Source organism: Triplophysa rosa, linkage group LG17 (genome assembly GCF_024868665.1).
Source record: "Triplophysa rosa linkage group LG17, Trosa_1v2, whole genome shotgun sequence".
NCBI classification, from domain to species: domain Eukaryota; kingdom Metazoa; phylum Chordata; class Actinopteri; order Cypriniformes; family Nemacheilidae; genus Triplophysa; species Triplophysa rosa.
The window spans coordinates 21,175,733-21,199,758 of record NC_079906.1 but is presented as its reverse complement, the minus strand read 5'-3'; the positions used below and the strand labels follow the sequence as shown (position 1 = coordinate 21,199,758).

The window sequence follows — 24,026 nt, the reverse complement described above, 5'->3', positions numbered from 1 at the left end:
AAGCATAAAGGTTTCCTTTTACAGAAACACTTTTCCAACTGCTTCACAGTGTAACAGATACACAATTCTGAAAAGATAAATAACAATCTGAAAAGTAATGAAACAAAGCAGCAAAAAGTACATAAAGTTTATGTTCAGACATACACAATAAATTAGGGCAGAAACTAACGCTTATTTTAATAACTATATAATTGGACGATTGTTTTTTTGATTAGTCGGATAACAGGCTAAACAGTTTTTAAATTGATCTTTTGCTTATAATAACTAAATAAGACTTCAAATAAGGCTATTTATTGTATTCTTTGAAAAGTGAGTTTCACTTATGTAGTCTAGAATTTTGACATTTAAAACCTTTAACAAAAAAACTTTTTTAAATATCCCAAATATAAGTAACAATCGAGTTGTAGCCCATTAGAGATGTGCTGATGAGGAAATAAACTTATTTTGATCTTTAAAGTTATACATTTAGATTATTGTTATCAGAATAAGACGTATCACATGATATACTCGCATTGTATTTTTTTGTTCTTTTCCCACTTAGGCCTACTTTAAAACGAATGCTTAGTTTGTGGTTCATTAATATTTAATAAAAACACAACAATAAAATTAGCCTATGTTAAACATACCTTTACTGTGCATTTATAATTAAAATATTATTGAAAAAACGAAATAAGATGGATAACAGATATTATAACGCAAATAAATAAAAAATCTTTGGATTTTCCCCTTGCTTTAAGCATTTTTAGTTTGTGGTTCACATTTTATGAAAACATAATTAAAGTAAAACAAAGACAAACTCACTTACATTGAATGCTCAAATTATTTTTAATTAACAAACGTTCTTTTGCGCTCTTGTCTCTGTCATCCTGTCAATCATTGCGCTGTTTCAGTGTCCACACGCAATCTCTCCGGTGCTCTGTGCTGCGCGCTGTTTGCAGAAGACGCAACTGCTCGCGTTATGTGAAGGACACGGACCTGACGTTCAAACTGCACAGCTCGCGTTGTCATATGGGGAAAACGCGTCCGACGATTAATGAAGAACCCGATAATGCGTGATAGTGGGAGACTTAACAGCTTTAACAACCGTCTCAGACTCTCCCGAATGTAATTATAAAGCTCCTTCACAAACATAGATTTATTTTATAAGTGCCGAAGATGTAGGCCTAGCGGTGACCTGATATTGTATTATAATATGAACCACCTCTCAGGCAACGTTAAATAACTTGTTTTTTACTTGTCAATTTACTTTTCATTTTCATGTTCTGTTCTGCGCTTTGGGAAGTTTCTTTGCTCAATCCATTTGGTCATTTGACTGTGAAAGAGTGATTGGTTGACATAATAACTTGATTAAATAAATTATATATTCATTGAACTCGTTTAAAATGCTAGACAAAAGTGAAACTAAAACGTTTTAGATAATGACTTTTTCGTTATATTTTTTATAACGTTTTATTTAAAAAAAACGTTAAATAATATGTTGGCACAATGGCGCCCCCACTTGTGCGGCGCCCCTATGCACCGCATATACTGCATACCCCATTTTTGCGCCCCTGTATACACACATACACATTATTACTTTTATTATTACAATAATTATTTATAATTAAAACGGTATTGTCAAAAATGATGTACAGTAATGTGGAAAAAAGTACAAGCACATGTTGATACCACAAATTCTTTACATTTTAGCCTGATGACCTGTAGGGGTCACACGTTTCCTATTGACTTTAATTGTAAAAATGAGTAGTGTTCATTTCATGTGTCATATGATAGATTGTATTAATTTATTATTATGTACACGTTTCATTACGTATTTGTTTAAATATAAAAAATGAAACATTGTTGGTCCTTTTTCACACAACTGTACTAACAGGAAGTTTCAGACATTAATCTCTTACCTCTAAATTTGTCAGTTAAGGCTTCAGGCTCCCACTTCTGAAGATTTCCTTCGCATAATGCTGTTTAAAACAATACAGCCTACTTAATGCAATAATAAATTACATGCAATATGGGTGATTTCATTTTACTGCCAACCGCCAATTGAATAAAAAAAAGATTATTTCATTTTGAGGTGCACAACACAGGCAGATACACACACGGAGGCGCGCTAGGACGGTTCGTGGTAGAGCAGTCAAAAATTAAATGTCATCACATAATGTTCTCTATTTTAAAAAGTAAGTGACTGTAAATGTCAGCATTATCATGTGTGTAAATCATTGAAGAATGTCGAGTGAAACACGAGACTAATTGTATGGCGGGTTTTGGCTGTTTAAACCGTTTATTTATTTTACACAGTGTAGGCAGCGCATGTTTTAGCCGAGATGCTAACGAATATAAGTTAATGATGAAGCTTGTGGGGCTAACGTTAAATGGGTAACGTTAGTGTTAAATTACAAACAATGACTTTTAGCCACTTTTAGCTATTATGTTCACTTTTAGTGAATGTATAGCTCTTTTTTTACTTATTGTTGTTTGTGTTGAATGGTTTCCCCACCCATGTTACATAAATTGTCTGTAATTAAATATTTTTATCATATTCCGTTGTTTTTATCCTTTTCCTCAGAATTTTCAGTATTTTCCAGTTGAGCAGCAAAAAAGTAAGTATTATATTTATTATGATATTTTGTAAAAATACTCACTGACAATGAAAAAATCTGAATAAAGTGGATTATTACAGTTGTTACTATAAATAGCCTATTGTACTCCTTAACCATAGACCAAAGCAGTGACTACCAGGCATTGTAATATTTTGTTTATTGCTACATTTGTAAACCAATTTGTGATGTGCTAAATGATTAAATGTAGTGTTTTGAGACGTTATCTTAATCCCTCTTTTTTGTCTCTATGTCTTATTCCCAGGGACACCCAAGGCCAACAGACCCAGCTCCAGCCCACCCTGATGCTCATCCTTGCACTGCCAGTGACACCTGAGGCCAACAGCCGCAGCTCCTGTTCTCTTTTTGCCTTAAATACATATCTACTTTAGCAATACAAAATTGTGAAATGCACTATAGAAATTATTTTGACTTTGGATCCTCACACCACCTGGTAATAGCAGGAAACCCATTTGGCGAGAACAGCATTGTTTTTTTCTTGCTCGCAAGGATTTGCTTTTTGGCAAATTACAACTTTACCATGGGTGTAGGCCTTGCTATTAGAGACTACTTTTTTGCTGGACTTTTTTACTATTGTACATTTGTACAAAGTACTGAAATATGTCTGTATTTATATTTAAAGTTAAGGCAAATTATTTGGTTAGTTTTGTTAAGATGTTGTTTTAATTTATAACAAAATCACCAACACAATATTAATTATACATTTGATTTCATGAATTTAGAATTGTAATGTACAATATTGACTATTTTGGGAATATTTATTCAATGTAAATTGTTGTTGTTTATCAATAAACTGTTTGCTTTGTATTTGCTTTTAGTACTTCTGCTTATTAAAATATGTGAATAGCAAATATAAACTGTGAAATGGTGCCTTGAAGCACCCAAGATGGTTCCAGACCATTTTAATGAAAGGGATCCCCAAGAAGCCTTGAGGTTTCCTCATTGAACCGCCCTTCGTGAAGCGGTGCCTTGAGTTTCCCCTGAGGGTTCCGCCGGTGTGGCAATGTGAAGAACCCCAAATGGTTCCTCAAAGAACCTTTCATTTTTACAGTGCAGTAACCGAGATTCTGCAGAATCATTCTCTCGCTCTCTTTTATTGTTATTTCAGCGTATAGAAACCATCATGAGTGTCCTTGGGAGAAAAAAACACCTAGCCTCACTCAGTGGAGAATTACTGCTATGTGTGTATGTAAATATGTACAAGTAAAAAATAAGAATAGACTATTGTAGTACAAGGTATGTGCTATATACAGCAGAATGAATGAAATATAATTTACAGAAAAAGTTGTATAAAAATAGATAGAGTATTATCTGGAGGATATAATTAATATTGCACTTAATTATTATTGCACAGAGTTATTAATTGCACGGTGTGTAAAAACATTTAACTGTCTGAGATAGATGGCCTGAGGGAAGAAGCTGTTTTTGTGTCTGGTTGTTTTGGTGCTCAGTGCTCTGTAGCGCCGACCAGACGGCAGCATTGTGAAGAGATGATGGCTTGGATGTGAGAGGTCCAGGGCGTTTCCTCACTCTGGATGTATACAGTTCTTGTAGGGTGGACAGGGGAGCACCAATGATCTTCTCAGCAGTCCGAACCGTCCTCTGTAGTCTTCTTATGTCTGACTTTGTGGCTGAAAAGTCAAAAGTCAAAGACTTAATTCAAAGCTTAAGTGCTCAAGTGAAGTATGTGTGAGTTGACAAGATCATTATGGAATGCCTGGTTGACTAGTCAGTGAAAGCTTGTTATTCATCACCTTTTTATTGCAACCACACCCAGAAATATAGAGATTAAAAACAGAGACAGACAGTATGTACCGTCAACACACGAGAAAGAAGGTGTTCTGGCTTACCTCACATAATAATGTTTTTGCAATAAACATTCTAAATGTTCCAGCCAAATCTTGTTTATTATTTAAGGCTTTTTTATTATTATTCTAGAACGAAAGCAAAAAGTATACTGCAATTATTTTAAGCAGTCCTACAATTTGAAACTATAGGCCTACTCGATAGTGTATTAATTCTTTGCGCAGGTCTGCAAGAACCAGAATACATTTGTTTGTGTTGTCGTCGCTGAAACCATCCATAATATAAACAAATATCTAAATGTTACAAATCAGAAAACAAATATAGCAAGTGTTCATTTCCCACAATTTATTTTCTGTTAGCGTGGATGCCGCGCCTCCTGACAGTCGACCTGGAAGCCGGACCACCAGCTTCCGGTCCATGCGAAGCTACCATGCCCATCCCGGACTGCGGTACACCTCGGTTCGACAGGCAGATGTAATGCGGGCTGAATCCGGTCGCAGTGCCTACACCGAACGGAGCGGAGTTCAAAGAGAAGCAAGCATGCTAGCTAGTGATGACAGGCGCCCGCTCCCATACGACAGTAAATACGGATACCCTGTATAACCACGGATGTCCTCCGGGGGGCGCTGCACTGAACATTAAACTAGAGATGAACTACTGTGCAAAACCAACGTGGACGTTGGAAGTGTACAGGAGAATATTCACGTTGTTGAATTTGCATAATGTTCAGGTTATCGGTTCACTAATATATATGTACAGTATATATGTGTTAATGTGTTTTTGTATGATTTTATTTGTCTACGCCTTGGCATAGCTGGATGTTTTGGTGAAATAAGAATGTATTTCTGTATGAACGTTACCGAATCGTGGTGGTCAACTAAACGGTAATTAAACCTATTTGAACCTATTTGTGATAATGAATTCTGTTTTTATAGATACATCTGAGTGGTTGAAAAACAACTTGGGATATTCACCCCAAGAATGATTCACACTCATATTGTTCAAAAGCTGTAGGCTCAGAGTCGGCGCCACGAGGGGGCATGGCCCGGCCACTTCAGTCGCTGCCCCTTCACTTTTTTAAAATGATAAAAGACGAAATAATTTTAAAAACATTTGGAGAATGAATTTGGTTTATATTTATTAAAGAAACAACAAGAGCAGAGGGTAAAAAATGTTTTATTTATTCGTTAACAGATATTAAAGACATTGTCTTGTGCTGTACTTTCATGTGTTGTTAAAAACATAAGATAAAGGGCTGCTTGCGTCCAGCGGCAACGTTTCTGTATGCATTGCTTAACAAGAAACGGGCATTATTATGCAGACGTGACAAGTGGAGATACAGGCTGTCTATCAGAAAGCAAGATGTCGCTCTTTAGTGTTGTTATATTGATGCGATCGTTTTGTTAGACATAAAGCTCTACCGGGGAACAGTCCCCTAGTTTTTCTGTCACTTTTCTGTCACAAAGCCTGCTTTTGACATTTTTCTATATATTTTTTTCTATATATGCGTCTAAATTAGTAATCTTAATTTATTAACTTCCGCTGAATTTATGTAGGCTGATCGGTGTATTTGCAGTTCTTTTTGTCAAAATGTCATACAACATTTGCTCTCCTCCAAGTTGATATTTAAAAAATTAGCCTTTCAGTTTCAGTGTCTTTCATACAGTGTCTATGATTCATTTACAGCGCAGTACCCTATAATTGTACTACCAGTACTAAATAAATATGTAGGCCTAGAATGATTTAACAACAAAAATACACAATCAGATTCCCGTAGCAGTATAAAATAAACAAGTAGGATTTTATAGCGCAAGAAAATGATGTAACATTGATGTGCGCATGCCTGGTAGGATTGTATATAACACATTTCTTCATCTTATTCAAAGAAACAGAGTTCCTTTTATATCATTCTGTATGAAGACAAATGTATTATGATTTATTATTTAGGATACATAACACATCTTCCTGGATTATTAGACGTTTTCACAGCCGAACAGAAAACTGTAGGATTCCTGATTATCAAAGCTTTACTCAGTCAGATCTGTGGTAGAAATGTCAGGGTCATGTAAGTATTCTCACTACCAGACGAGAAGCAGAGCAAACCTACCGCTTGGTTACTACGGAAACGAGAAGACGTTTGGCTCATGGCAAGGGCCGCTGGACGTGTTTGAATGTCATAAATGATTTGAACGAAATGAACAGACTAGCACCAAAGTTCTTCTGGAGCAACAGGGGACAATGTCGTCCGCTGCATGTTAAATAGCAAAAGTCCAATTACGGTGTAGCATGCATGTAAATGCCAGATGAGCTAAAATAGTCTTGTGAATGAGGTGGAGGTGTGAAAACAAGGACTTGATCTTCTCATTGTGTGTCTCTGTGGTGTGTGTGCTAGTCAAATCTGACCTCTTTAGATCCGGCCTGCATTAACATAGGAAGGACTGGTGTAGGCAAAACAGCGTGACCAGACCTACATTTCACTTTCATTTACATTTGGCACATCTGAAAGTAAATGACGACATGATGGCATGAGTGAATTCAATATTGTTTAATGTAAGATATAAGGCATATATTAGAAATCAAGCCCATAGAGTGAGAATAGTGGTCAATTGGTGGTAATTCTTTTAAAGTTGCCCAATTCAGAATACGCGGGCAGTACTGTTAAAACATCTTTAAAAAGAATCCATCCACATCTGCTCAGTGGAAAGTTTTACCACAATAATTGTTCTTTTTCTCGTGTTTTTTCCACTTTCTAACCCTTTGCCATTAATAACACTCATTAAAAATGTTGGAATCGACAAAGAACAGAACATTGCACGTGACCACATTAAGCTTTTTTGAAAAACGAAAATAAAATGTGACTAAAGAAACCCTGAAACATTCTCACCCCAGAGAACGATCAGCTTCTGAATAGCACAATTTATGGTTCTATTCTTCGGAAATAAAACAAATCATTTTATTCGCCAACTAATGATGTTCAAGTGCATGCACGGCAAAAGATTAAAACAGCAAGAACTTTCCTAACGTTATTCTCAAGTACACAATTAGAATGTTGGTCATGTGAAGCTGACCTTTACAAACAATAATATAACAAAATTATCATTTTTTTCTTAGATGGCGAAGGATCAATATAATTGAAATTTAAGTTTAAAGGTTTTATATATTTCAAATTCTATAAGATAATATAAAAATAAATGTAAATGATAAATGAATATGAAAGCGATAATGTAAAAAACAATCATATAAATAATATAATAATTATAAGTAAATAAAATCATATTAAAATATGCAACAATATTTGTATGATTTATATTTTTATATTCTTTTCAAGATTTTAAAGGTCTCCTCAGACGAGCACTTTCAACCAGTTGGTATGATTTATTAGGGTCTTCATGAAATGTCTGGAACATATTTTGCTTAAAAACACTCAATGGCTGTGTAAACAAAACCCTTCTTGCCTCGTCAAAAACAGCTGTGCTCACAGCAACCCGTTTTGGTGCGTGTCTCTTTAACTGATAATGAGTTACAGCGAACCCCCCCCCCCCCCCCCTGTCCGGCGTGTCAACACAACACACGTGTAACTTAGTAACTGCCATGGCAATGGTTTAGCTAAATGATATTTCCTGAATTCCTCTGCGGTTAGTTTCGTCTTAAACGTCTCAAATCATTCGTCCGGAGACTAAAAAATCAGTCACAGCAAACAGTTAATGCGCGTACGTTGTGCGTGTATGCTTACCTAAAATCCACGGAATCCACTGCAGATCTCATCGGAATTACATGGATTTTAGCGCTTGTCATTGACAAGTTATAACGTTACACACACAACGTGAGAGCTAGTTTGCTGTGACAGATTTTTCAGCCTAAACACGAATGATTTGAGACGTTTAAAACGTAACCCCAGTGTTCGCCCCTGTTCATTAGCAAAACAAACAGCTTGCCGCAGCTAAACATATTAACGCACATAATGTACAGTACATACAGCTAAACTCCAAGTGTCCATCTGCACTTATATACAGTAAGTTTAACACTGGCTTTGAGTGTTCTATTTAGCCCGTGACTGACTCAGCTCCCTTCGCTATCATATGCTAACGTTATCCTCCTATATGTACGGTACATATATACGGTGAATTGCCCTAAAGTGGGACACTGCCTAATGTGGGACACTTAAGGTGTAATGTTTGTAGCTCCCCCCTAAATGAATGAATGACATTAGGTGTGTTCGAGCTCATGCGGCGCTGCGCAGACCGATCGGCGGGATTAGCCGCTTGCAGTAGAGGGAGCAGTTGAAAAAGAAGCAGTCAAGTCGGACACCTGCTGCTAGCCGTAGTGACGTTCGCACCGTGTTTCCTTTTCAAAGTGCGATTGAAGTGGATTAGAATACTGGATTTGTCCAATAAACAAACGTTTAAATTAAAAAGTAGCAACCATAAACTCTTCATATTGCAAATGTTATGTGCTGCTTAACACTGTGTGCCAAAATCATGGTAAACATAAGCATATATTATTAAATTACCAACGGAGTCTGTATTCATTTCATTTTTATTTTATTAAACAACACAAAATAACATGTTTATTACATCTGTACGAACAGAGTTTTAGCTGTGGGTTGGAACCAACTGAGGATGTTATAATAAACCCGAAACGCACGTGATCGTTGTCTAGCCAATCATGAAAAGCTATGTCGTCATCACAGCCTGGTGCAGCCGTTCCTGAGATGAGACGAGTCCGTAGCTTGTCCCATTTGTCTTTTTAGCGCTCAGAAGTCTGCTCGCGAGCGCCCCTTTGTGCCCTCGAAGCGGTCTTCGGCGAAGCCCGCATTGACGCAGACTCCACTGATGTCCCCTACCCAGGAATCCTTGCGAGCGCCCAATCACAGAACGGATGGGAGGAGTGTCGTGGATGTCAGACATATACGTAAGCATGACGGACACATTTTTAAATGTATGTTTTGATAAAATTCAAAAATAATTTATTAATTAGTTACTTATTCATATTATTGCTTATTTTCTATTAAGCCAGCTCTTCAAGAATAAAAACTTTTAATGCAGTGCATTTTCTTACTTGAGGTAATAAGCCATGTTTTGTTGTTGATCTATATCTAGTTGTCTCTGGGATCTGTAAAGCTGAACAACACAGCTTCTGTATTATAGAGAAATATTAAATAACAACATATATGCATATTAAGAAGTGTATACAGAAGAATAGTGTATACAAATAAATACATATACATAAGCAGTTGCATTTACGTCATGACAAATAAATGCATTACAAACATAAGTATCTATTGTATAATGCTCGGGTGGTATATCAACATATGAAATACTGAACAATAAAAACCGGCAGCTCCAGTCCCAAATAACTACAATGGGACAACAAGTGTGGTCGACTTCACGAGGTGCTGCGCAGACTGATCAGTGTATGACAACAAAGTACCTCGAGAGTGATTAGAAAGCACAGCTTGCTCTTTCCGGTGTGATGACCTCAAGTCTGTCCCAAAATGCACTCCCATGTACCCTTGTGGACTCGTGCCTAGTGCCCTATAGGTCTGCACTTCCTGACATCACCAAGTGTGGACTCTGAGGAGGTCCACAATACCGGAGTGCGCCATTTGGGACAGGGCCTAAGTCGGACAAAATTTCTAACCGGCATGCACTGCTTAAAGTCAGATTTCAATCGATCTGCGCAGTGCCGCGTCGTCGAACACACCTAGTGAAACTACTGGTTAGTCAAAGCTGTGGTGTCTTGTGATCAAAATCACATGATCTGTCAGATGTCCAGTCATATTTGAGGGCGGAGCAATCAACAAACCAGAAGCACACGGTGTGAAGACCGCCCAAAGGTCAGTGACATAGAGTTTTGACAAACTTGATATTAAGGAGTATAAATTAATTTTAAACAAAGCAGTCCTGCTACTTTTTGGTCTAATGTGCGTATGAAATGTTTGTCCATCAAAATGTAGTATAACTTTGTATGTATAAACTTTATATTTTATTTTTTTATCAAATTTCCTAGTGTCCCACTTTAGGACATGCGGTTTCAAAAAGTGGGACAGTATGACTATCCTAATGTGGGACTGTACTTTAGTCAGTCAAAAATGTGTGGTGGGGCATGGTTTGTGGGTTTATATATTTTTTGCAATATTAGAATGCTATTACTGCAGATGTTTAGAGTAGTTCACCTTCAAAATGAAATTTCTGTCATTATTTACTCACCGTCTTGTCATTTCAAACCTGTACAACTTTCTTCTGCAAAAAGGCCTAGGCTATGCATGTTGTTGTTGTAGCCTATGTGTTTGTTAAGTGAAACAAATAAGAGATCAGTAAAGAAATTTTGACTGTGCATTTTGTGCAACTTGTTTCTATCATAATAACATAGGCCTATCATAATAGTTGCTTAATGTCTTTATAAAATGCATCATATTGTATTATTTGTCTGATGATGTTCAATTTTCCATGTTTCAACCATCCATAACAAAGAGCATTTTACTATTAAATCAAGGAGAGATTGTCCTTTTATCATATACTTTTCATTAGGAAACTGCTCATTTTCTCAGACGATTGGCACTAAGAGCACTAACATGTCTATAATTTATTTTATGAATGTGTTATCTGTATTTTCTTTTTTATTTGATTAGGACACATCCTGGGTATTTTAAAATGGTATTGGTTGTGTATGTAATGTTTTGGCTACACATCTCAATATTTCACAAAATCTGAAATGCAAAAAATGTCCCACTTTGGGGCAATTCACCCTACGTCAATTCAGACTGTTGATAAATATTACTTACATCGGCAGTTTTGTCTCATTCAGTTGGTCTCGATCCCTCTTGAGGAACAACTTTGAAGCTAATCCTGCTTGTACTGTCCCAGGTTGAAAAAGCACTCCGGTTCGAAGTGATTCGCGCAAACAAGCCGGTTTTTACTTATGGTTTCTGGTGGATTTCCACTAAAAATAAAATAAATCCACTCCTGTCTCTTCCGAGGTTTGGACTCTGTGCAGCGACTACATTGCATGTTGTCCACTAACTTTAGCCATGGCGTCACGTACACCGCTGTCGCTTGTGAAAACAACAATGGCGGAGCGCGGTGGATGGAACTGTGTAGATTAAGGGGCGGTAACATTATAATAAAATCCGCTTTGGACATCACAATCAGAGCGAAATCTGAACGGCTCGATTTCTCACATGCTTGCAGGGAAAGGCACACCAACTTCCTGGGTTCTTATTTTTCACGTTTTCTGGGTTGCTAGATGCACCGGGGACCCGATTATGGCACTTAAACACAGAAAAAGTGGGGTTTTCATCTGATGTCTCCTTTAAGAGTCATTTAAAAAGTAGCTAAATAAATAAAGGCATAATAGATAAGTTTACATGTGACATTCACATGGCAAAAAGAAAACTGTTTTTCATAATCCATTTTCATAAGTGCCCATAAATGTTCTTGTTGATGAAAAACAACTTTCTTACATTGTGTGTGTATATCTAGGCATGTAAAAAAAAAAAAAAAAAAAAAACTTATCAGCCATCTGAATTATACCTGTGTTCCATTGATCGTGGTTAAGATTGACTAGTAATGCATCTGACCTCATGAACACACTGCTTTACATATGGTTATGGTCAGCGCATAAACTTATAAGTCGATTTATAAGTCAACCACAGCAATTCTGATTCAATTCAATCCTGTCATTTATTATGTTCATTAAATAAATGTATTCCGCCGTGCTGACAGAGGACCGTTTCCTGCTATTTTCATCCATCAAACACACAAGGAGCTGCAGAACACTGACAAATATTTGAGAACTCCAAAACAAGGTACTAGAATCTTATGTGTAGGAATTATTACTCTTGTTGATATACAGTAAGAGCTGTGATGTACTTCAGATCATTGGATCTTGGATGAATCTGAGAACATTACTTATTATTTCAGACTCTGTGTTTTGTGAAGCTTTAGGGAAGACATTATATTTCTACAGCCTAAAAAATGCTGTTTTGTTCAAATCCGTGGTGGAAAACAACAACTGTTGGGTTAAAATTCGAGTTAAATAATATTCAAACATTTATGTTATTGAAATGTTGCCTATAAGCAATAAAGTGAAATAAGTACGTAAAATTATTAAATGAAAGTAAAAAAAAAATATATATAAAAGTAAATAAAATGACAATTCAATTGTAAAAATGACTCAAATTAAATAGTATTAGTATAATGTGTGCAAAATAAAGACAATTCAAAATAAAGAAATTCTGTGCTAGGTTGTTGTAAACCAAGTTTGGGTTAAATATTGACATTTTTCGGCTCATTGAAATCAACAAGTCAAACATGAATTGAAAAAAGATTTTTTTAGAATGTAGGTTCTTTATATTATGAGTAATATTTGACAAGAAGATTAACGCCTCCATCTGCTCACCATTATTTTAACATTTTTGTCCCCATATTTATTGCTTTGAACATAGACAGTGCACGAGACACTCACCTGAAGACAGTCCAGTCATGTTGATGCTCACGGACAAACTCGTCATCTGGCTTGCGACGGGCCTGCTGGCCATCTGTACCATCTTCTTCAACATGTACCTGCTGCTGGTGATCCAGAGGAGCTACCGAAAGAAGCACAAGCTGAACCCGTGCGACTTCATCATCTCGGCCATCGCCGTGGCCAGCATCTTCCAGCAGTTCCTCACCTACTTATGGCAGACCATAGATGAGATTGACGTCGTGTGCCAAATTAACTTCACGGCGGCTATCCTCCTGGTGCTCATCTTCAGCCTGAAGCTCATCATATTCTGGAGCACGGCGTTCCTCACATTCTACTAAGGCACCAAACTGGTGGTGGAGCCCGTGCACTGCTACACGCGCATCCAGGAGGCCATCATGAAACACGTGCATACCGTCCTGGCTGTGATCTACGTATGCGGTTTTGTCAATTGCATGCCGATGCTGACAATTTTACCACATTACAACAGCACCTCCGACGTCGCCGACTGCGGGTCCATCATGCCCACCAATACCGATGGACTCGCCTACATCTTTTACTAAGTTGTCATCTCTGACATCGTTCCGGGCGTCGTGATGATCAAATGCAGCATTTCTATCGCGTACCACCTGGCCAAACATCTCATGGAAATGAAAGCCAGCACCAACGGCGCCCACGGGCCCAAGCTGGGCACTCAGATGCGGGTGATCAAGATGACCCTGAGCCTGGTGGTGGTGTTTGTTTGTTTCGTGGTCGTGGATGTGTACACGCAGGCGACCGTGGTGCTGATGAAGCAGAACACCATGGCCTTGACCATTCTGTTCGCGAGCATCTACACCGCAGCGAGTGCGGGTGTGATGGTTTACGGGAAGAAAAGCCACTGGAAGGAACTCATAGCCTCCTACAACATCTTTTTAGACGAGTACCCTTGCTTAAGTGGTTTGAAAGTGTCGGAAGTCAAAACCGAACCGCACGACAACGAGCATCACTGACCCAGAGTGTGGCGCGAACATTTCTTCACATGCTTCAAGACAGGTTGTGTAGATGGCGTTATAGCAGAACATATGTGTAGACACAGCAAGGTTGTATTTAGTAGTGAAATTGACTCATCTCACAACAACATTACACTCGTTTCTACTGGCGTCCCACCAAATGTTTCAACAAATCAAATGTGATATTTCTCAAGCTGCTTTGTGATTCTGTTTCTTACCCACAATTGATCAATCAATAACATTAGGGGGCAGTTTCCTGGACAGGGTTTAAGCCCAGTCCCAGACTAACTTACATGTTAGAAGGGACTTAGAACTTACACTGACATATCTTAAAATATATCAGTGCGATTGTTTTGTCTCAAGATGCACATCAGTAATGTTTTTGTTTGGTAAAGTTTGTTTTTAAAGACAACTTAAAGGCGCAGTTCTTGAAAATCAGCGGCCACTAGCGTTGTATTATAGTTTTGCAACGAATCTCTGAGTCATTTGCCCACCCCTCCCTTTCGAATTACGACGGTGGCCGCAGATGTCGTCTACTGAGACAGCGGATAGTAGTGATACAAGCAGGTAAGGCAATATATTAACGTAATTAATCATTTAACATGTATTCTATTGCGAAAGTTACTGTTACAATTCTATAATTAGATATATTTCTTGCGTGCTATCTAGTACACGCTGAGAGTAGTGAAGTAACTAAAGTTAGCTAATCGTAAATAGCAACGCTGTTCAAAGCGTTTGATCTGACAGTCACATAGGCAGTTAGGTGTAAGTTAGTAGACGTTTGTCTCCCCCTTTGTAAAGTCAGGAACAACCGGAGTACATACCGCAGGGACGGAAAAACATTATTATTCGGAGGTTATGGCCATTTGTATAAAATGCTAACGTTACCGTTTCAACAAAACAGGTGTTTGGTAAACATTGAAAATGTGGAAACATAGAAAATGTTGAATTATCTTACCGGTCTAGCAGAAAACAGGCAACTTCGGCGTCGCCTTGAAAACATTTGTCTTTCAACAGTGCCTTCCATCTGGTAATAGATACACCGATGTTTATCCTGGATTTCTGCCGCCGTTTGTCTCTAATTCGTCTGGCAGCATCACGTTTGTGCTTCTTTGACGACGGAGATTCACGCTCTGTCGGCTCTTGTGCACAATACGCATGGTCCTCCATTTTATCAAAACTTCTAAGACAGAACAATCAATTGCTTCAGCTAGACGACGACTACTCCTCCACCTCTCCGTACTACGACTTACTACTTTGTGCGTCTTCAACTCAGTGATGACGCAAGCTGCGTCTAAAAACACACACGAAGACCAACATATACGAAACGCGCTCTGTAGAGCTGTTTGTCCGTTAGAGCTTACTGTACAAAACATGGCTGCGCAACATAACAAATTCCATGTAGATAGGCCCGCTCCCTATGTAGATACAACTGGTTTATTCTAAGGTAATAAAAACATAACTTTTCATTACGTAAGGTTTTTATACACATCTAAAGACACAGTTTTGTATGTTATATTGCATTTCTGTTAATAGATCATACAAAACATCCCGCACTGTACCTTTAAATATCCTAATTTAACTAAAACCTAGTCCTGGCTTAAACTAATCCCTGTCCAGGAAACCACCCCTAGATGTTTCATTTTAAGACTGTTTTTAAACCAGTTTTCAAAGGTTTTTATCAACTCAAAGTGTAGAAGATCAACTGTATACCTTATTCATGATATATTGCATCTTTAAAAAAGTGTAAAACTGATTCTTGCCTTTTGTGAAAAAAAAGTCTTCACGTGCTTAAAAGTGCAAATAAATCCTTTATCTGTGCAACATTCAAATAAATGTTTGCATGAAGCACTGAAATAATTGTTACCCTTTTTTACATTTGTCAAACATTCACCTGCTACACTGTAAAAAACAACCAGTAAAGTTTACCTTATTTTTTGTGTAATTTAAGCAAGTTTTTAAAGTAAATTTTACTTTTAAAAACTGTGTGCAAAAACTTGACACAAAATATAAGTAACATTTACTTTAAAAAACAGTGTGAAAACAAAACGTAAAAAAATGTTTTAAGAAAATTTTACTTTTAACGTTTTTCTATTAAGTTTTTTTCACACAGTTTTAAAGTCAAATTAACTTTAAAAAACGGATTTTTTTAGTAAGTAAGTAAATCCTACAGTTGTTTTTTACAGTGTAGGCATTGGACATCAGTTAAAATTATACTGGAATCATCAGTCTTCCAGTGTTACATTTGGGCTGTAAAAGAAAATAAGAAATCTGTTTAACAAAAATAGATTAAAGATCCAACAGGAATTCTGTTAATTTTAATTATGCTGCTTTCTGTTTTTTTGACAAATGCAGAAAGTCTAGATCTTTAGAACAAGACCATAAATAAACATAGCTGCAAGCAGCAATTACGGGCCAATCAATTCTTTTTCATAATCCATTTTCATAAAAGTAACCATAAACGTTCTTGTTGATGAAAAACACCTTTGTTCCTTTGTGTGTGTGTGTGTGTGTGTGTGTGTGTGTGTGTGTGTGTGTGTGTGTGTGTATACAGTAAATACAGTGTACAGGTAGGGCTGGGCGGTTTGACGGAATATTCTGTTACCGCGGAATGAAATCAAGAGAGTCAACCGTAAGAGATTTTTCTATTCCGCGGAATGTAAATAAGTAGGCGAGGTTAACTCGGTGCTTTGCAAGTTGGCCGTTATGATGAGAAAAAAACATGTGAAATAATCTACCCATAACAAATTAACAAATCAAATATTCTTTTGACCTTCTTTCAGTCTGTAGTTTCGTCATCCGCTCCAGTCCTGCGTGTTCTGTCTCATCCGCATTGCTCGTGCAGAGGTACAGGGATCTGCGTGTGCATATGAAAAAAGCTCATTCTCACGTATTTCAGACACCAGGTTGCTTTGTAATTCTGTTAATAGTTTTAATACAGTTTAACTTTAGGCGAGCCAAGGTGAAACTTGCGCAATGATGCTCGTCGCGTGAGCGCTTTTAACGTGATGCGCTGCTACCTCCAGTTTTGGGAGACGCGTGTGGAGTCACCAGAGACTCGCAGTGCAAAGACAAGCGCGAGAATAAACAAACCTATAAAGACAGAGTCGCAACACAGTAACAGTGCGCATCTAATAGAGAGTGAAGAGCGATGAAGACCTACAGCACAGACCCCATGAACACCAGTTTATAACACCAGTCATATAGGCCTACATGTATTCTCATTGTTTGTGCATATATTCAGACTTCATTGTCATACATGTTGTCTATCTTCCTACTGTATACATATTTGTTTATATTTATCTTCTGGCTATAGCCTATCATAATAAATCTGATTATCAGAACTTAATTTGATATATTTAGTACATTTTCATAACTTGCCTACATTTTAACTTTGGTGAGCATTTACAGTAAATGAACTGTAATAAATAAAACAATTAAATAAATAAAAGAAAAATGAGGTATAAGATATAGAATTATAATAGGAAATTGTTACCGTGAAATATATCGATACCGTAAAATAAAATTACTCATTCCGTGAAATAGATCTTTGGTCATTCCGCCCGACCCTATGTACAGGCATGTAAAAAAAGAAAAACTCTCAACAGCCATCTGAATTATACTTGCGTTCCATGTCCACAATGTCTGGACAGTGTTAAGATTGACTATGCATCTGACCTCTAGAACACACTGCTTTAAATATGGTTACAGTCAGCGCATGAAAATCTCACTTCATATAACCAATATATAAGTCAATCATCAGCGGTCACAAGCTTTCAGCACCAACCACAGCAATTCCGCTTCAATTCCCCCCGTCATTTACTTTGTTCTTTAAATAAACGTCTTTGGCAGTGATGACAGAGCACCCTTTTTTTCTGCAATTTTCATCCTTCAAACACGCAAGCAGCTGCAGAACACGGACAAATATTTGAGAACTCCAAAACGAGGTACTAAAATCTTTATAGAAGGAATTATTACTCTAGCTGACATACAGTAAGACTGTGATGTACTTCAGATCATTCGATCTTGGATGAATTTGAGATTTCTTATTAGTTCATATTGAAGTTTTTGATTGCAGATGTTGTCGTTTTGTTTTGTTGATGTTTTCTGGAATTTTAGGAGAGATATAGGTCGTTTGAAATTATGGTTGGGTAAAATACGGACAAAGACAACTGTTGGGTTTAAGTCAGTGTTATTATAGTTAACTAAAACTATTAAACATTTCTGTTATTTTTTTTAAATAGTTTGTGTTTTAAATTTAGAAATTATATAGATTATTTTTAGTTTTCATTTTTAATTTGAATACTTTAGCAATTTAGTTTTTCTCATTTTATTATTTTTTATACATTACCATATAGGTTTTATATATTTGTATACTGTATCAGTTTTAGATTTTTCTTGTTATTTGCAGTTAATAATTTTAGGGCCTCAACTTAAATGCATTTTACTTTATTGCTATGGCAAAATTGTGTTTAAGTTCTTCAAAGTATTAACATATGCTTGGTCATTTAAACCCAGCATATGTTGAAATGAATTATGAAGAAAACAATTATGGTCCTCATCTAGTTACTTTAACAAGTTCAACACATTTTTTTATTCTTGTTCATTTTTTTGTTCAATCTTTGAACTTGACCCAATTTGAAAGGATTTGCTCAGTCCATGATTTACCCAACCATGGGTTGAAAAAATGTAGCATTTTTTTAAAAATGTGGGATCTTTATCTGAGAAGCAGATTTAAGTCTCCATTTTCCCCCAATTCTTCTCTAGATTTAACCATTTAGAATGTTTTCTCACTTTTTCTCCTGTTTGTATTGTAAGACTCTCGACTAAAGCTTACTCATGTTGACGCTCACGGACAAACTCGTCATCTGGCTTGCGACGGGCCTGCTGGCCATCTGTACCATCTTCTTCAACATGTACCTGCTGCTGGTGATCCAGAGGAGCTACCGAAAGAAGCACAAGCTGAACCCGTGCGACTTCATCATCTCGGCCATCGCCGTGGCCAGCATCTTCCAGCAGTTCCTCACCTACTTATGGCAGACCATAGATGAGATTGACGTCGTGTGCCAAATTAACTTCACGGCGGCTATCCTCCTGGTGCTCATCTTCAGCCTGAAGCTCATCATATTCTGGAGCACGGCGTTCCTCACTTTCTACTATGGCACCAAACTGGTGGTGGAGCCCGTGCACTGCTACACGCGCATCCAGGAGGCCATCATGAAACACGTGCATACCGTCCTGGCTGTGATCTACGTATGCGGTTTTGTCAATTGCATGCCGATGCTGACAATTTTACCACATTACAACAGCACCTCCGACGTCGCCGACTGCGGGTCCATCATGCCCACCAATACCGATGGACTCGCCTACATCTTTTACTATGTTGTCATCTCTGACATCGTTCCGGGCGTCGTGATGATCAAATGCAGCATTTCTATCGCGTACCACCTGGCCAAACATCTCATGGAAATGAAAGCCAGCACCAACGGCGCCCACGGGCCCAAGCTGGGCACTCAGATGCGGGTGATCAAGATGACCCTGAGCCTGGTGGTGGTGTTTGTTTGTTTCGTGGTCGTGGATGTGTACACGCAGGCGACCGTGGTGCTGATGAAGCAGAACACCATGGCCTTGACCATTCTGTTCGCGAGCATCTACACCGCAGCGAGTGCGGGTGTGATGGTTTACGGGAAGAAAAGCCACTGGAAGGAACTCATAGCCTCCTACAACATCTTTTTAGACGAGTACCCTTGCTTAAGTGGTTTGAAAGTGTCGGAAGTCAAAACCGAACCGCACGACAACGAGCATCACTGACCCTGAGTGTGGCGCGAACATTTCTTCACATGCTTCAAGACAGGTTGTGTGTGGAGTGGAAGGCACTAAAGTAAACACAGAAAGGTTATTTAATAATGTATTTTACTTACAAGAACGCTTCAATTTGTGTCCCATCAAATGTCTCGTCTATAAAAGTTAATGTAGGTAATGCTATATTTCTCCAGCTACTTTGCGAGTCTATTTTTCACCCCAGTAGATAAATTATTAGCAGTAGATGCTTCTTTTTTAGCATTGTGAGAGTCTAATCGTGTTTTCGAGTCACTAAAGGTTTGTGTTAACTCAATGTGTAAAAGATCAACTTTATACCTTATTCATATCATCGTGTATTTAAAATAAAGTATAAAACTGTTGTTCTTGTGTACACAAACTCTTTATGTGCTTATACATAAGGATAAATCTGTGCAATATTTTAATAAATGTGAAGCACTGGAATAATTGTTCATGTTATTTACATTTGGCAAATATTCACCGGTGAGGCACATTAGACACCAGTGAAAAAGTAATAAACGAGACACATCAGACTTACAGATAAGGGTTGTAAAAGAGAATCTGTTATTCAGAAGTAGATAAAAAATCTAACAGGAATTCTGTGAGTTTACATTTTGCTACGCTCTGTTTTACTGACAAATTCAGAGAGTCTGGATCTGTAGATCAACACCATAAATAATAAGTTAGACCTTAAAATGACTTGAAGGAAAACAACTGGACACAAAACTTTTTAGATTCAAACTATTTATATAACGTTGAAAATGATTAAAAACAGTATTCATGCATTTTAAGCACACCTGAGTATGCAAATAGTTTTTAAAGGTCCAGTGTATGAATTGTAGTGGCATCTAGTGGTGAGGTTGAGAATTGCAACCAACGGCTCACTTCACCCCTCCCTTTTGAAGCAATACGGCGGCTCTCCCAGGACTAACACTGGGTTCACACCAAACGCGAATTAAGCGTTTTGCGCAAGTAAATTACATACTGAAAAGTCAATGCAAAGACGCGTTAAGGCACGAACTCGTGGTTGAATATATTTGTCAGATCGCATCACACATGTGAAAATAACAAACTTTTCCTGTGAGTAATAAAGAGCGTGGAACGCGATTGTTCGCATTTGGTGTGAACCCAGCATAAGATCACATTTTCGCTTGGAGATAACATCTTTCTGGAATGCGCTCTTGTAAAGCAGTTTGTCCATTTAAAGCCACAATATGGAATATTTGGAACACTAGATGGCGCACTTTCGAAACAACAACAAAAGGCGAAGCTAAATGACGTTATGTAGTGGAATTATGGGACATGTCGTTTTCACCATCCAGAGGCGTATGGAGATCGCCCATCATTTTCACGGACGAGGTAATGAATGAATTTTATTTTATGCCATCGTAATGAATTGGCTTGCAAGAAACGTCAAATGTAATGCTATGTTAGCCCGCGACTGATATTGGACTTTGTCAATTGATTTGGTAGCGTAATGCTACACAGTTTTACAGTCGTCGTTTCAAAAGTAAGGGTAATTGCATTCATAACTATTCAAATAATCTGTGCATGAGTATTTCATGTATAATAAAAAAAGGTGCTTACCTGTCTATTAAAACACATGCGAGAGCGGAGTCTCTGTCGAATCCAAGTTGGTCGTGAAGCTCTCTCCCTTTAGAAAACGCCACGCCGATATCAATCCTTGTTTTATTTTTTCGTTTGTCCATAAGCCTGCTTGCCTCACTTGGCCTACGTTTACACTTTTTTAGGTTTCCTTTACTCGCCAAAGAGTAATCGTGATCCACAATACGCCCTTTTCACATGACGTCACGCATCTTCCGTTATGCCGCGAAGCAGTGTATCGTTACTTCCGCTAGCACTCCAGTTCATAAGGTGGCGGTAATGCACCTATAAGCTGGTTTGCCAACCGCCAGTAAAACTCAAGAAGAAGAAGAAGTTACTTCCACTAGCGCCTCAGAATGGAGTTTACCAAGTCCCAGAAATACGGCTAGATGATGTACAACGTCTTGCAGACAAATTTTTGCTAACGACAAGATCAAAGCTAGAGAAAGGATACAAATTCTTCGTTGAATAGTACCGGTTTGATTATGAAGGTAAGTGTTTTGCTTTCTTTTTGTGTTAGCGAAGGTGCTAGGATAATAAGTACTCGAATACGTGTTCTGTCAGGGTTTTTTTCACTGTTGTTAAATTCCAGCGCGACGGCAAAACGGAAGTTCTTCTTCTTCTTGTTGTTTGTTGCAAGATGGATGTTATGATACACTGCTTTGCGAAAAGGCGGAAGTTCAGTGACGTCATTGTGAAAAGGGCCTATAACAGAACAACAGATGCTGCGTCCCAGATGCTGTATAACCACTTCTGCATTTGCGTGTTGCCGTAGTTTCTACAAGCGGAAACTGAGGGTAGTGCGGAGCAGCGGATAGTAAGTCACTGATATGCGACAAATACAAGGGAGACAAGGGACGGGCCATTATTTTAAATAGGAATTTATCTGGATTTGCACATTCTTGGGAATATTTGGGATAATGTAAGTACACAACTGCATGAAATATATCACACTGTGCAAGTGATTTTTGGATATTTCATAACAAAATTCTTCCATATTGTGGCTTTAAGGCTACTGTAGAAACAACATGGTGCATTCCATGTAAGGGGACCCGCGGTGTATGTAGAGAGAAATATCTCATTCTAAGGTAATAAAAACATAACGTTTCATTATGTAGTTCATTAATACTTCATTCAGTATGCCGGCTAGTAGAACGGGGCACAGAAAAGCACACATTTCATGACCTGTCCCGCCTTCAGCATCCAAACTTACAAGCAGACCTTCATTCTCCAGAACAATATGAACAATATGTTGAAAACAAGGTATAAAGGGCAAATAAACGAAGTCAAATATAGAAACTTGTTTGCACTTTACACAGGCCGAGCGCTGATCTCAAGCACACTTGACTTCAAAGCTCCTATCACGGGCAACAGAAGAAAAATAATCGATTTCCACAAAACAAAAACACCTTCAAAGGCAAGATCCTTCACGTTCCAATCTAAACACGTGATATGAGAAATGAGCTCCTGTACCCCACGCACAATCTATGTTTCCGGCTGCTAAGAGAAGAAAGCACAAGATTAAACCGTCACAATTACATGACTCGTGTCATCATCATTCCATCGGTCATTACCTCACAGACGGGGGAAAAATATCAGTAAGACTTTATGGTGTAAAAATATACAGGTGACAATGACAATGAACTGCTGTCAGGGTGATTTTAGTGTGTGTACTGTATGGAAGAAGAAGTCTAAGAGACATACTTTCGCTTACACAATCATATCCTTTCAAACCTACAATCTTTTTTTGTTTACTAGTAATTTAGTATAGACGATTCCAGAGGTGTTATGGCCCAAACTTAACTTCCAGTAGACCTTCGCAAAGAACCAATAACCTTCTAGTAGTTTTAATTTAATAAATAACAATTAAAATACAATAAAAGAAACTAATATTAATATAAACTAAAAATAAAGTAAATTGTATACTATGACCAAACACAGACCGGAAGTTAACTTCAGGCCAGCGTGTGCGTCCGATGAAACCGTCTATAGAAAGTATTCACAATAGGGATGCACCGATATTTACATTTTGGCCGATAATTCTTTAACATTGGAAGCCGATAACTGATATATTGGCCGAGTATCTAAATATTAATATAAAATTCCCTAAGACTGAAACGAAAGGCAAAAACTGCTTTTATTTGAAAACATTCACAGAGGAAAACAAGGTAACCATGAGTTCTCTTTTTTCCCCAGAAAATCATGTACCAAGCCTACTTTACACCAGTTAACGATTCTTTAACCTTCAAACTTTTCTGCTATGTTTTTTATGTAATAAACAAATTATAGATGTTCTTCCAGAAAAATGTTTTCAATAGCCACATGTCTAACTGGTCTCAAGACAGAAAGCATTTTTTCTTTTGTTCCTATAATTTACACATTCATAAATATTGTATCTACATCAGCAATGTTTTGCTAATAGCAGTAAGTGAATGATCACGACAGAAAGACAGTACTGGACTGTATTTTAACTGCGAGCAGCGTGCAGATGAAGTAGTTTAACCAGAGGAAATGATTTAAGAATTATCGGCTTTAATATATCGGCATAAATTTGATTATCGGCCGATACGATAACATAAATGACCATTTATCATTACATAATTCATCATGCATCCCTAATTCACAATAATCCTTTTCCAATATTTTGTTTCACGCGATTACAATCCATTTTATATTTTTAACTTTCAAAATAAACACAGAGTAGAGAACATAAAAATAAAAAAGA

The 24,026-nt window shown here is 37.6% G+C and overlaps 1 protein-coding gene and 1 pseudogene across 1 annotated transcript; both read left to right on the top strand.

The window, feature by feature from the left end:
• The first annotated feature begins 12,039 nt into the window (after positions 1–12,039).
• Positions 12,040–14,292, top strand: LOC130568581 (uncharacterized; annotated as a pseudogene).
• A 4,423-nt stretch (positions 14,293–18,715) lies between these two features.
• Positions 18,716–19,687, top strand: LOC130568620 (uncharacterized). Its single transcript, XM_057357587.1, has one exon. The coding sequence runs from the start codon at positions 18,716–18,718 to the stop codon at positions 19,685–19,687; it is 972 nt and encodes a 323-aa protein (XP_057213570.1).
• The last annotated feature ends 4,339 nt before the right edge of the window (positions 19,688–24,026 follow it).

Bases quoted from the DNA above. Each gene is read 5' to 3' on its own strand.
- LOC130568620 (XM_057357587.1), top strand. From the start codon at position 18,716: ATGTTGACGCTCACGGACAAACTCGTCATCTGGCTTGCGACGGGCCTG.